We start from the raw sequence: 15,163 nt of genomic DNA, 5'->3' as shown, positions 1-15,163 counted from the left end.
CTCAGCTCTTACAAACAAAATTAATGACCAGTCCCCAAAACGAGTCTGGGTTAGATCAAATGATCTTCCCTCAGTTCGCAGTAACTGCAAACGAGCTTTCTGTTTCTTTAAGGCACGCGGCTCCCCGCTTATTTATCTTAATCAGGAAGGACAGAAAAGATCTACAGCACTGACTATCGATACAAAATTTTAAGTCATCAGCTTTCAGGCATTTTCACTTTTTCTCCAGAAGAGGTGAAGAGTGAGTGCGGCTGTAATCACTGAAGTCTTAAGATACAGTGTTTCCATTTATTAAATGAAAAGATGTGAGGAATATCATCCCGTATGATTACACTTAAACAGGCTCTAAAATCAGTGTTTCGTTAAAAATACAGTCACGAGAAATCAGGTTATAGAAGATATTTAATAACTGCAGAAACATAGCAATGAAGTAGTTTATGTGAAAACAGTATGTTCAGTAGGATTCCAAATTAGCATACAAAAATGACTACAAAGATATACCCCAAAAAGTGAATAATAGTTGTCTTTTAGTTGTGAGAGGACGTGTAGGTTTTATTTTCTTTGTGTCATGCTTCTATTTTTTGAATCTTCTACAATGTTCATATGTTTGTAACTGGAGAAAGAAATTCAATAAACGGTAATATTTATATCTGTGTTACAGTGTTTCAGAGGTTTCCCTTTCCATCCATAGACTCCCATGGGTATACCAGCTAGAAGAGTGAATCAGATCAACCCATTTTAAACAAGGTTAAATCGTTGTTTATTTTCGTGATGCTTTACTGTTTTCAGAGTACTCGCTCTTAAGCATTATCTAATTTGATGATCTGTGATTCAAGGAAAGGCTATTATGTCCTCACTTTACAGATGAGAAAACAGAGGCTCAAAATGATTAAATAATTTGCTCAGGGTCACACGGCTCATAAAGCAGTTAAACTGGGACCCTGACCTGGAATTTCTGCTACCCGTGAGATCTTCTCTCAAAAATAAGCTGAGGGAACCTTCACTCACGGCTTCTTCGTTCAAGAAGTTCCCGCTAAATGCCTAGACCCCATTCTTCAAGGATGCATTCTCCCGATTTTGCCCAATTTAAATGTCCAGAACTTGACTAGAATCATCCATCCAGGCATCGATGCTGCACAGAACAATGACCTCAGGGGGCTCTTGAGCTCGGAAATTTATAAACACGATGGGAGAATTTGCTGAGGACAGAACCCACATTCTGGGATGAAACTCTATATAACGTTCTACACAGACATAGTTAGGAGTCCGTAAAGGCCACATAATGGGTTCTGGTGCCAGTTTCCGTATCTTCTCCCTGAAGCACTGGGGCGCACCCTTTATGGGGATGCTGGAAGAACAATTTCCGGGCAGATCTGCCTGAAGGCTCCTTGCCGGGTCTTATGCAATTTGGGGGGAGTGACCATTTCTTGCTTCGGCGCCCCCCCGTTCCTGCTCACAAGCAGCCACTTACCAGAGCTTGGTAACCAGAAACAATGGCACGCTGTGTTTTTCAGTTGCAAGGAATGGAAACAAGACCCCATTGCCTCACATCTTGTAGGTCTTAGGGTGGAAAGACAGGGTGAAGTTTACAAAGCAGCATTCTGACGAGACCTCACGCAAAGCCGGAAAAGCCAGGCGTACCAGGCTTTGGGGAGACACGTGGCCCAAGGAGAGGCTGTCCCGGAGTCGGGCAGACCCCCTCCTTCTGCAAGTGTCACAGGGCAGCATGCAGGGGACACAAAGCAGTCCCACTTGGACCCCTCGGGGCGAGCAGTTTGGGAACCTCGGCATCGCTGTCCCACGGCAGTGGCAAGGACACCCCTTCAGTGACATCACAGGCAGAGGCCAAAGATGAAGAACACGACGGTTTCCCGGCATTTCCGGCCGGATGCTTCAGTGAAGACCACGTGACAAAATGTGTGTGAGCTTTCCGTCTGCACCCAGGACCGGTGAGCTGACTTCATGTGAAGGACCCTCCCTGGACATACAGCTCCGGGGACGGCTGACCAAAGGCCCGCCCTAGAGGCAGCCTAGGGCACGGGAGCCGTGCTTCTCTCCTGACCCGCAACAGGGAGGCGTCAGCACTGTGGCGACGAGAAATGAGTTTTCCTTGGTGAAATGAGCACTGTTCAAGGCGCATGGATTGGCATGTCCCGGTATGAGCAGGATATTCCGGAATCAGGGAGCCAAACCACCCGTCTTTGGGATAGCCCCCAAAGAGACTGTTGGCGTACTGTTACCTGCGCAACCAGAAAGTCAGCTGAATCCTGCTGCTGACATCCTCTCCCCTCTCTTCTGAATGTGCCCCTGAAGCACCTAAGGCGACAGACACTCGGGACTGCATCAAGCTCACGGAGGCAAGAGGACTCTCTCGTCGCCAGTGGGTACGGGTGTGTGCTTTCTCTCCCCCGCATTCTACCCTAGAGGGCTCACGGATTTCTAGTTATTAGAGGCTATTGCCAACTGGTCAAAAATTACTCAATAGCTTTAAATGATTCAGTTGATCTGACTTAGGACCTTTGGTTAGGGTACCTTAAGTATTCTGGGAAAGAATTAGGGAACTTCTGAGCAGAAACCGAGTTGAATTACTCCTACGTTCTGAGTACTAATGTCATGCGGCCTCATCTGCACCCAAAAACAGAAAGGGGCCTGGAGAAATCTGGGGTTACCCTTATATTCCTGAGCAGCCTTCCCCGGTGCAACCGGTCCGGTAAACATGTACAACTCATGGCGTCAGGACTTGACTTCAGTTAAATACCACAACTCAGTTTCGTAAAAATCAACTTTAAAATGCTTTGTTTTAATCTTTATTCTCTCTCCGATTTTAAAAATAGCCCATGTTTACTCTAAGTCCCACATTATAGAATACTGAGAATCCCCTAGAATCCCACCCTCAGAGATGACTACTAATCTCTTTGGTGAATATTATTCCAGATTTTTGGGGGCGTATGGTAGTAAACAAACGGATCAAGTGGAACTCTGCTACCACTGGAACATACGCTCGTCTGCGCTTGTGCAAGTTTTCAAACAGTTCTGAGAAATAACTCAACGACCAGTTTCTTCAGAGCTTTATGCATTGGTCTTCAAAGATTCACTCACACAGTGGGTGGAAAAACCTCCAAGATTTTCTTGTCCTTCAATATCAAATATTTCCCAAAGTATTCAAGGTGAATACCTTTTTCTTAAGAAAGGAAATGAACAATAATGAATTTGATACAAAGGAGAAAACAGTACAGAAAATCATAGCAGTTTATCAAAATAAAAGCTCCAAAATTCCAATTTCAGCAAGTATCATAAAACGGCTTTAAATTTTGACTTTGGGAAAGAATGTATCCTAAAAGTAATGCTACAATTCTTCTCATCTGATCAATACAAGAGGGTGCGCTGTATTCATACGGCCATTTAGAATTCTTCCCATTCCGAGCGAAATCGAATGACTAGAATTGCTACAAAAGAAAGCATCTACCTGCAGGGAGTCCAGAATGGGGCACGTGGAAGACATTTCAGCTTTTGCAACTGGTAAAGGACAACTTTGATTCAACCTCCCACAGCTTCGCTTGTAACGCTTTCAAAACATCTTCCATCTATCGAATTGAAAAAGTACTTTAAGATACACATATGATCATGATTAAAATCGCACCATTAAGTGATTAAAATATGTATCATTAATAAAATGTATGACTATGATATGCATTACACATATTCAGTGTTTAATGAAATTATTTAGAGGCATAAACTAAATTTTATATAAATAAGGCATCATTATATTAACAGTAGTTCTCAGTCTCTAACCTGGAGTTCTCTTATACACACATCAGAATGTTGCCTATCTGGCCATGAAAAGATGTTAACGTTCAAAAATTAGGTTGTTGGGGCGCCTGGGTGGCTCAGTTGGTTGAGGTCTGACTCTTGATTTCTGATCAAGTCATGATCTCAAGGTTCATGGGATCAAGTCCCATTGGGATTTTCTCTCTCTCTCCCTCTGTCCCCCCTCCCCACTCATGCTCACTCTCGCACTCTCTCTCTCAAATAATAAATAAATAAAGAGCTTTTAAAAATCGGGTCATTTATACCATGAGAACTGAATCAAATGAAATACAGTTTACTAGTTTTAGATTATACACTGCTTTGATTGAGGCATGAAATGACTTATTATTCTTTTTGATAAAGCTTTAGCTTAAATTGTAGTTTGGCTCGCCCCCCAAAATCAATTTTACTAACAACTGAAATAAAATAAGCACTCTCTTACCATGAAAGTACTAAGATCAAAACAGATGCCTTTGTGAGGAGTATTTGTGGAGGAGCCCTTGTTCACTAACAGGGAAGTGGTTCATACAAAGATATACGAAGTACCGAACAAAATTACCTGCTTTAGAGACTTTTCTATTTCAACTCTGCTTTCAAGATTAAAAAGTTCTTTATCTTCTGACACGATTTGCTTTTCCGAGGACCCTAAAATATAACTGAAGTACAGTGCAGTACGAGGTTAAAATATGAAAAGGACGCAAATATTAAATTCATTTTAGTTAATATTAAAACTCTAAGTATATTACACTATCTGTTTGTACCAAGTAAACACAAAATAACTATTTTTGTTACCGGCAACCTATGTAGGAAGTTGTATTACAGAAAATCGTATTTTTTTCCGTAACAGCTTTGTTCCCAATATTCCTACATATTTTCCAATACTCTAAGTATTTCATTACTGGAACGAACTTGCTCTTTAGTTAGCTGGGTGCCAAAACATTAACAGTCATAGTTCAAAATTCTATGATTAAAAAATTTGAAAAGACCCTGAGGAAGCCACTGCTTTTTTGGTTTCTATAACTTCGGGGAACACGTATAATTTCAAATTGGACTTGTAGTAAATAATCTATGGAGTCAGTTCTGGTCACCCCAATGTGGCAACTTCAACAGTAATCATCCAAGTTGTTGTGCCCGGCTCTCTGAGGTTAGGGGATGCTGTGGTGCAGACAATACGCAGGAAGAGAAAAACTGGCCTGGAAACAAGGAAAACAGGCCCAGTGTTGGTAACCCAAGAGATCAAAACAGCAAACAAGAAGGTGCTAGTATTTCTCCAAAGAAAACTTGATTAATTTACATTTCTTTTGAAGTCTTTTATCACACATAGTAACTCCAGTATGTCACTTCTTTTGTCAAATAAGAACTATCTTCTTGTGGAAACCTCATTGATTGTATTTCTGAAAAATGGCATGGGAGACAAAATTGCAGGAGGCAAAAAAATGAGAGGAGGTGGGAGATGACGTGGCACTCAGTAATTTACAAAACTGTAAATAGGGGCTCCTGGCTGGCTCAGCGGGTGAAGCATGTGACTCTCGATCTCAGGGTCACGAGTTCAAGTCCTGCACTGGGTGTAGAGATCAGTTAAAAATAAAATCTTTTTTTTTTTTAATTTTTTTTTTTTTTAACATTTATTCATTTTTGAGAGTGAGAGAGACAGACCATGAGCAGGGGAAGGGCAGAGAGAGAGGGAAACACAGAATCCAAAGCAGGCTCCAGGCTCTGAGCTGTCAGCACAGGGCCCGATGTGGGGCTCAAACTCACAGAGTACAAGATCATGACCTGAGCTAAAGTCAGACGCCCAACCGACTGAGCCACCCAGGCGCCCCAAAAATAAAATCTTAAAAAAAAAAAACAAAAAACAAAAAAACAAACAACACAAAAACTGTAAATAAACACTTCTAAAACCAAGCAGTTTCCTTGGCATTAAAATTCCACCCTAAGAGGAAAAAACAACTTCAATACTATAATCTCCTGTGGCAAAGTTTTCCACGTTTCCTTTTATACAGATATGTACCACTTTTGAAAGTTTTGTACCAAGCCGACCAAGCTGAGATTTCATGTCCTTTCACACTTGTCCTCTCCCTCACTTAATTTTCACAGATCTTAGTAATATTCTCATGGAGATTAAAGGAGCATCTGTTTGGGCCTGGGTCTTCTATTCCTATCTTAAAACCAAAACAGATCTGCTATCTCTCCAGACAGGCCTCCATCCACACAACAGTGAACAGTACCTGTTCATCCTTCTTTTGTGTGAGGGCTGTAAGAAGTTTGCGGAGTTTAAAATTCTGGTCTGAACCTGTCTAGTTTCAAACAAGGTGGCAGACTAAAGTTATCAAAGAATAATTTGATGAGAAATCACAATTCTGATAAAAAGAATACTGTTTTAAATCTTTTGAAGAGAAAAGCTGAGGAATTCAGCGCGAGTGACAAAATACCTCAAGTAATGAAAGTATAAGCTCTTTCATTTCTTCTTAAATTTTTCTTCTTTCCTGATATATAAGATTTTTAGGCATCTTTAAAGTCTTGGGGATTACATCTTTTCTAGGATAAGTGAAAATACGCAGGAGTCAAATGAGTTATTTAATTTTGTGTTTCCTAGTAAAAAAGGCTAATTATGGGGTGCCTGAGTGGCTCAGTTGGTTGAGCATCTGACTTCGGCTCAGGTCATGATCTCACGGTCCATGAGTTCGAGCCCCAGGTCGGGCTCTGTGCTGACAGCTCAGAGCCTGGAGCCTGCTTCAGATTCTGTGTCTCCCTCTCTCTCTGCCCCTCCCCTGCTCACGCTCTCTCTCTCTGTCTCAAAAATAAATAAAAACATTAAAAAAAAAAAAAAAAAAGGCTAATTACAAGGCCATTAAGATCTCTGAAATTCTTTAACTGACGTCTGTCATCAGCCTCCCATTTGCCTTGTTTCCAAATGTTTACTTTTTAGAAATCATGAAGAATGAAGGCACTTCCTTGCATCCTCAGAGAAAGCAGGTGATTCTTCACTAGACTCAAGAAAATGGTTAGACTTTGTATTTGTTTTTCCAGAACACCAAAGGTACTTCTTTCCCAATAGTTTTGAAATTCCTAATTCTTCATGATATTCTAGGCTAAAAAATGGGGGAGAAAATAAAATGGACAACACATATCGCTTAAAAACCTTTTTAGGAAAAACTGAACATATTTTTACTCTGAAAAATGTTCTCGCGGTGCTTTCTCCTTATAATTTAGTATGTCTGATTTTCCCATGCCAAATATATCAGGTCAAAACAAAAAAATCATTGGCTTTTTGTCAGAAATTATTACTTGAAAACGTATTTTAACCAAATAGTGTTGATTTCGTTCTGCTGTTTTTATACTAATTTTTCTGCAGAAAACTGAGGAATCGGGAGATAACCATTTATTTATCAAACTTACCTTTCAATGGCTTCAACCCTGAGGCAAAACAAGTCTCTCTTGTAATCTAGGCTCTTGGGTGTGCATCTGTAGATGTGACCGAGGTTGAGCGAGCACCCAGAGCAGTACAACGTCTCCAGAACACTGCAACAGCGAAAGGCCGGTGCTTCAGCAAACAGGGTACAACTCGTTATAACAAAGATCCCACTGTTAAAATCCAGAAACGTTTAACATCTAAGTGGCTAAAATATGTTATTTCAACCTTACTAAGTCATATGAATAAGGAAGGAAGGAAATGGTAGTAACATATATTAGAAGTGTGGACAGTTGCCTCCAGGCCGCAATGACTTAAGCACCTAGTGACGGGGGACACACAGAAAAGTGACGAGAGGATATTGATGTGGAGTTTTTCTAGAATGTAAATGCCTCAATCTGGTATTAAGAAGAATGATCTAAAACTTGAAAAGAAGGAAAGGATTCCACAGGCTCTTTTAATCTCATATTGTCCACCAAGCCCACTGAGAATCATTAACGCTCTGGGACAGGGGTGGACACATTTTTTCTGTAATGATCCAGGGAACAAATATTTTAGGTTTGTAGGCCACATGGTGTCTGTTGCAATGACTCGCCCCTACTAATGTAGCACAGAAGCAGCCACGGACAATACATAACCAGATAGGCACTATGTTCCAATAAAAATATATTTACAAAAAGAAGTGCCTGGCCCATGGGCCACACTTCGCTCTACTTGAAAGGTAACATTGGGCGCTTACTACTTACTATGGATCAGGGCCCAGACTCTGAAGTTCGATGAGGACTTACAGAAAGCAGATTAGTAAGATTAACCATCTGTAACACCACAAATGATTTTAGTCTGCTGGAGAGGCAAATGTTCTCTGCTAGTACAAAAGATAACCTCAAAGGCGGAGGCTTTATTGTCCTGGGGGACACGAACTAGATTTGTTCTCCAGAGAGTGTCCTTCTCTAAACCAGCTTTGCCGTGTTCCGATTCCCTCAGGAAATGAGTGACATAAATCTTGGACATGTGCTCATCGTGCATCTGTTAAGAGAAGCTTTCTCTTTTTTAGACTTCGACCTAACTCTCTTCTACTCACTACAGACATGCTCCACATAGGCAACTCACAAATATTCTACTTAATGATCCAAGTTCTCCACATAATTAATTGCTCCTTCATTCTAGTTATTGTTTACCTATAGATACGGAGAGACTTTTTTAACTACTGCAGCTCCATAGGGAGCCAAGAACAAAATGAATCACTGCCCAGTAAATTATAAGTTCTCACTGGTAATATAATTAGCTACATAATATGCCATTGATCATATATTAAGCTTCTATAGGCTTTTATATTTTTTACTTTATATTTTTAAATATATTTTATGTTTTTTGGATATTTTAATATTTTACATTTCTATTCATTTTATATTTCTGCATAAAGCCCAGGAAGGAACGCTATCTATGCTACCAACGGTGAACAGGAAAATGTCCACACTACATATCGAACCTCATAATCTTTATAAGGCTGCCATATACAATTACCAAGACTGTGAACTAACATATGATACAGGTGTAATCAGCCAAGAAAGGATACTTAAATAAAGGTAAAATACAAAACACACTGATCAGTGGGTAACATTGTTTTATCCCAAATTATCAAAATCAAAGTAAACACCACTGAAGAATACATGCAAACCCATTCACTTCCAGAGTGATCTTGAGAAGCAATGAAGAGATAGTAGCTACAATTATTGTAGGGTTTTTCTTTTTTTTTTTTTTTTAATGTTTATTATTTTTGAGAGAGAGAGAGAGACGGCGTGTGAGCAGGGGAGGGGCAGAGAGAGAGGGAGACACAGAATCCGAAGCAGGCTCCAGGCTCTGAGCTGTCAGCACAGACCCCGATGCAGGGCTCAAACTCACAGACCGAGAGATCATGACCTGAGCTGTAGTCGGCCGCCGAACTGGCAGAGCCACCCAGGCGCCCCAGTTTTGTAGTCTTTCTGTTTTCACAGCTGGCAAGGATTTGGCCAGAACCTACCCTTAAATTTGGACAACAATATTGAGAAAGCAGTACCAGAAATCACAGGGTGATTTTCGACAAGAAATGAGTTAGCATGTAAGAAACTTAACAAGCGACAGAATGGACCCAGGAAACACTCCTACCTTAACGACACATTTCTAAAACCCACAAGTGTTCTTGTTGACCAGCTGCAGAATGACGCAAGCAGCTATTCAGTAGGACAGGCCTATCAAAAACATATGAGCATTCTAAAGTGATACGATATTTCCCCAAGTGTGGAATATGGGACCCCGATGAAATTTAAGACAGTGTAATGTGGCATGAATGATGGGTTCAGGTGATACAAGTAAACAGGACTAAATAACACTGGCTGACAGAGGATGAGTCAATTCCCCTTTAGTTCTCTATCAATCCCGATTATAAGAAGAAGAAAGTCTCAGTCTGGTGCTAGGAAGTCTCAAACACGAATCTCGTAGGTGCAAATCTTTCTACAGTGAGAGAACAGACTTTGGGCTCAGAACAAGTGAGGCGACAGCATCCCTGCTAGAGTTTAATAACATCTGTTTTCATTGTAGTAAACATCTAATCAATGGCAAATGATATGTGTATGGCAGTAATACATTAGATTCCTTTTTAAATCAATGTAAATAAAATCCTGAGTCAATGTAAGGAAAGATAGTAAGTACATGATAGCTGGTATATGAATATGGCAAAAATGGTGAAAGTGGCATCCAAATAAGTAAAATTGGGGTCAGCTGGATGGCTCAGTCAGTTAAGCCTCCGACTCTTGATCTCAGCTCAGGTCGTGATCTCACGGCTCGTGGGTTCGAGCCCGTGTGGGGCTCTGCGTTGCATGTGGAGACTGCTTGGGATTCTCTCCCTCTCCTGGCCCCTCCCCAACACGTGCTTGAACACGCGTGCACGCACACTCTGTCAAAATAAACGAATAAACTTAAAAACAAAAAAAGTAAACTCGGCAAGGAAAGAAGAAAGACTTTGCAAGAAGGGAGGGGAGACACAGCACTGTGCTAGCTCTAACCACTGCACCGTCCTGAGGCCTATCTCCCCAGGCCTTCCTTTCTTCATCTACAAACTGAAAAACAAGCTAAGTCTGGCTTTTCCAAACTGAGGTCACCTGCGTTGCCAGCAGCACCATTTCTGCCACCTACACATACTACCTGTACTACCATTAATGTAATTCTCCTTAAAAAGAGTAATCTCCTAATTGAAATGCACTTTATTTGAATTGGACACTCTAGCTAGCATTACTTTATTTTTATTTATTTATTTATTTATTTATTTTCAACGTTTATTTATTTTTGGGACAGAGAGAGACAGAGCATGAACGGGGGAGGGGGAGAGAGAGACACAGAATCGGAAACAGGCTCCAGGCTCCGAGCCATCAGCCCAGAGCCTGACGCGGGGCTCGAACTCACAGACCGCGAGATCGTGACCTGGCTGAAGTCGGACGCTTCACCGACTGTGCCACCCAGGCGCCCCAAGCTAGCATTACTTTAAAAGGAAAAACCAGAAGTTTTAAGTACACGTGAAAAAACATACATGATTATTAATTTCTGTTGAGCTGTTTGTGTACCGCCTACAGTTACTTCATATACATCGGTAAAGCACACCCTGGGCAACAAGTATACGGGCAGAGCCTCCCATTCAGTTTACTGAAGATGCCACTTGTAGCACAGTGGATGATGGCGATGCCAAGAGAGCGACGCCTTCAGCCCTGGGAGCGGGAGCACGGGGCGTGGGGCTTGCTGGAGCCCCCGTGCTGGCTGCCTGCAGCCTCATGCAACCTTGTCTGTTTACCTCAACAGGCCACATGTACATGTGTGTAAGTGTGAGACTAGCATTCTCTGTGGGTAGCATGACATTAAAAAAACGTAGGTAGCGTTGGTCTAAGGCATCCTTTGGCTAAGATTTTATGATATAGACTTTTTTTTTTTTTTTAATTTTCAACTTGTTTTAGCACTAAGCCCAAACACCCAAAAGAGAGTGTCAGAATGTGACTTTAGAAATTTAGAAACTCTTTTGGGGCGCCTGGGTGGCTCAGTAGGTTGGGCATCCGACTTCAGCTCAGGTCATGATCTCACGGTCCATGAGTTTGAGCCCCGTGTCGGGCTCTGTGCTGATGACTCACAGCCTGGAGGCTGCTTTGGATTCTGTGCCTCCCTCTCTCTCTGCCCCTCCCCTGTTCATGCTCAGTTTCTATCTCTCAGTAATGAATAAACGTTAAAAAAAAAAAAAAATTAAAAAAAGAAATTTAGAAACTCTTCCATTGCAATATCTAAAAAGATCACCAATGCTCAAGAGTTAATACATTAAATTGGCTGATTCTATACTGACCACCAGAAAGAAACTTTTATCCCAACTAATCTTACTGGTAATGATCTTTTTTAAAGATTTTTAGCTGAAAAATAAACATTTTCTCAAATACACATATTCCAATAGATAATAATAGCCTTACTCACCAACCATTTTCATTTTTACGTTTGGACAGTATCTGTTCCTTATCCACAGAAACATTACAGGAAACACCTAGAGCAAAGTAACAATTTATTAATGTGGTTTGCTATATGACACATGCAGGTATTTAGAGAACTTTTTTTTTTTTAAACATTTATTCATTTTTGAGACACAGAGACACAGAGCATGAATGGGGGAAGGGCAGAAAGAGAGGGAGACACAGAATCCAAAGCAGGCTCCAGGCTCTATCTGTCAGCACAGAGCCCAACGTGGGGCTTGAACTTACCAACCGTGAGATCATGACCTGAGCCGACGTCGGACACTTAACCCACTGAGCCACCCAGGAGCCCCTAGAGAACTTCTAATTCAATTTTCCTTTTAGAACTCAGAGAACCAGGAAAGATAAGAGCCCAAAGTCCCACAGGCATACAAGGGTGGCTCAAAACAAAATGTACCTCTGTACATCTCCTGGAAAAAAGGTGGCAGAATGAGAGTTCTTTCTCATCCGTGAAAACCACTGACATTAACAAGTAAAACTAGAGGGGAAAATTCAATCACCAGTAAAGACTGGAACACCTAGAACCTCAGTCACAGATTACCAAGAATACCTGCAAGGTACAGTAAAATTGGGATTAAACCCAAGAAAGATGGGGCGCCTGGGTGGTTCAGTCAGTTAAGGTTCAACTCTTGATTTCACCTCAGGTCATGATTTCAGGGTTCGTGGGATCAAGCCCCCCCACCCCATCCCCCCGCCACACACACACCCCACATTGGCTCTGCACTGTCAGCACTGATTCTCTCTCCCTTTCTTTCTGCCCCCGATAGCACGTGTGCATGCGCTCTCTCTCAAAAGAAACATTTTTTTTAATTAGTCTAAAAATGAATAAAATAAAACCAAGAAAGATGTTAAAAGGCAATGCATACACCCCCAGGTTTCAAATGCAGAGCTCTCAGGGACTTGGACAAAAATCTTTTATTTAGGCCATGACTTGGATGGTGTCACAGCTGACCCCAGAAGCAGGAAACATTCCCAGAGGATCTAGGTCCAGGATACACTGAGGAAGGGATGGGGGACAGAGGGAAATGAAAAAGACCTCACACTTAAAATGTCCAAAGCAATTGGTTTCACCTCCTACGGTCTACCTGAACTGGGTAAATTCCACCTCCATCCACCAAGTTGCTCATATCAGAACGCAAGGTGTCACCCTTGATTCATCTCATCCTCCGTAACCCCCATATCCACTCCACCGATCAGTCCTGGCAATTCCACCTCACGAAACTCACTCTTGCTCCCAAACCATCACTACGTCCTCTTGCCTAGACTATCGCACTAGCTCCTACTGACCTCCCACTTCCACACTTAACCTTCCCTTCAGAGCTTCCTCCAAAGAAAAATCTGGGCCATATCACTCCCTTGCTGAATAGATTAGAAAATTCTAATACTCACTAGAATAGAATTCTATTCTATTCACTCACTAGAATAGATTCCAATTCTGAAGAACAGCCTCGAAGGCCCTGAATTTTCTGACCCCTTCCTTCCTCTCTTTTATTGCCGCCTTCTTCATTCTGCTCTTCAGTCACACCAGCCTCAGGGCCTTTGCACTAGCTGGTCCCTGCCTAGAAAAAGCAAAGAGCATGATCCCAGAATTGTACATGCAGTCAAGAGGATGTTTATGTGAAAGAGAACAGAAAGGCATTTTCAACCACTCAAATTTGAAGTTTTCTTGGGGATTGGTGTGGGGGTGGGAAGGGACTACTGATGATGATTAATGAAATAAACAACTCAGAAATGAGAAAGCTATTAAGCTTTCTTGTATTAATAAGAGTCCTGGAGTTGAGAAACAAATTCATACAAACATTACATTAAGCTTCAATGCCCAGGCTATGGCTACAGAACAGAACATAGATGTTATAAACCTTGACAAAGTAAAAATAACTAACTCAAACTGAGGCGGAAGGAAATGGAAATGAATCCAAGAGTTCATTTCTTTATCTTTCATGGCAGCAATGGGGAAAGGCACAGGGTGGGGGGTGGGGTAAATTGAACTGTCTAAAGCTGACAGTTTTTTAAATTTAAAAACTGTTGGGGCGCCTGGGTGGCGCAGTCGGTTAAGCGTCCGACTTCAGCCAGGTCACGATCTCGCGGTCCGTGAGTTCGAGCCCCGCGTCAGGCTCTGGGCTGATGGCTCAGAGCCTGGAGCCTGTTTCCGATTCTGTGTCTCCCTCTCTCTCTGCCCCTCCCCCGTTCATGCTCTGTCTCTCTCTGTCCCAAAAATAAATAAACGTTGATAAAGTGATGAAAATGTTTAAAAAAAAAAATTAAAAACTGTTATAGAAAAAGTAAGTAACAGAAGGGGTTTTATACATAAAACAGAACAAAAAAGCATGTGGAAAAAGATAGTTCTACTGTCTGTAAAAACAGAAACTACAAGCAAAATGAAAGATTTAACACCATACATATGATGTCTTGCCTACTAAAAAAAAAAAAAAAAAAAAGATTCTCCTACTGTATCAAAAATCTCAACCCAAGTACATGCTGTTCTAACAGAGGCAACTCTGGAAGCAATCCAGGGTCAACAATGACAGATTGGGAGGATTAACGGTATCTCCGTTACAAAAATCACTTCAAGTGGCCCTTACTAGCCATTTTGAGCTCATGATACACATTAACTCATTTAATCCTCCTAACTACCGCGTGTATGTATTATCCTCATTTAGTTGGTCATTTTTTACTGAGCAATGTAAAACCACAAGATGCTGGTTCAATCGCTGCTCTTCTGGGCTGGGGGACCCCAGAAGAGGACCGGTCTCATGAGCCCAAGACGCAGGGGTGACCCTCCTTCTCCCCTTTTCCTGGGACAGCTCACCTTCCCAGATTTTTCTGCTTTTAAAAACCCTAGACAGCCCCAAAACACCCCTCTCTCCTTCTCCTCCGGGGCCGTCCAGGTGCGGCACGCTAGGAAAGAAGGTGGCCCCAAGCTTCCCCCCCGCCACCCCACTGCCCAACCCCCTCCCCCCCCTGCCCGGCGCGGCAACTGACAGCGCAACAAGATGCAGTTGGTGTCCTCCTGGCTCGTCACCCAGCTCAAGGAGTCGCCCAGCGGTCGCCGGCAGCCGGAGCACAGAAACACCAGCGGCCTGTCCTCCTCCTCGGCCGGTTCCACAGCCTCCTCGCGCCGCGTCCTCTCTGCACAGGCCACCGACGGGTCCCCGCTCAAGGAGGTCCAAATGCTGGCCCACTTCTGCAGCAGCTGGTGACGGCCCGAGTCCTCCGAGAGCCGCCTGCCTAACAGGGAGGAGTCGCCCCACTTGCCCTTGTCGCCGCCACACGTACAGCTAGTAGAAGAGCAACCTTTGCAACCCGGCGACCAACTGCCCGCCATTCTTCCAAATCGCCCGCGCCGCGGAGCGCCACGGGAAGAGCGCCCAAGCGCCTGCGCGGGGCGGGGCCAGGCCGCGGAGACCGG

The 15,163-nt window shown here is 42.6% G+C and overlaps 1 protein-coding gene across 4 annotated transcripts; it reads right to left on the bottom strand.

Moving 5' to 3' along the window:
- Positions 1–384: 384 nt before the first annotated feature.
- MIS18A (MIS18 kinetochore protein A) lies at positions 385–15,155 on the bottom strand. 4 transcript variants are annotated; one of them, XM_019839446.3, is made up of 7 exons: positions 14,737–15,155; positions 11,702–11,768; positions 7,207–7,392; positions 4,896–5,000; positions 4,367–4,463; positions 3,467–3,584; positions 385–3,181 (listed from the first exon to the last, which is right to left on the bottom strand). In XM_019839446.3, exons 1-6 carry the CDS (start codon positions 15,077–15,079, stop codon positions 3,504–3,506), a joined length of 879 nt encoding a protein of 292 aa, XP_019695005.2. In that variant the 5' UTR covers positions 15,080–15,155; the 3' UTR covers positions 385–3,181; positions 3,467–3,503. The 4 variants fall into 4 exon arrangements, with proteins under 4 accessions (XP_019695005.2, XP_023094579.2, XP_023094580.2 ...); XM_023238811.2 differs by having other exon boundaries at positions 7,207–7,329; positions 14,737–15,149; XM_023238812.2 differs by lacking the exon at positions 4,896–5,000 and having other exon boundaries at positions 14,737–15,148.
- Between the last annotated feature and the right edge of the window lie 8 nt (positions 15,156–15,163).

Source organism: Felis catus, chromosome C2 (assembly GCF_018350175.1).
Source record: "Felis catus isolate Fca126 chromosome C2, F.catus_Fca126_mat1.0, whole genome shotgun sequence".
In the NCBI taxonomy this organism is placed as follows: domain Eukaryota; kingdom Metazoa; phylum Chordata; class Mammalia; order Carnivora; family Felidae; genus Felis; species Felis catus.
This window is presented reverse-complemented; position numbering and strand designations above follow the sequence as displayed.

Excerpts from the sequence above, each read along its gene's own strand:
- MIS18A (XM_019839446.3), bottom strand. The coding sequence starts at position 15,079 with ATGGCGGGCAGTTGGTCGCCGGGTTGCAAAGGTTGCTCTTCTACTAGC. Across the intron at positions 11,769-14,736 it reads CAACTGCATCTTGTTGCGCT|GTGTTTCCTGTAATGTTTCT; the intron begins GTCAGTTGCCGC and ends ACTTTGCTCTAG. Across the intron at positions 4,464-4,895 it reads GTTGAAGTTGCCACATTGGG|TTATATTTTAGGGTCCTCGG; the intron begins GTGACCAGAACT and ends ACTGTACTTCAG.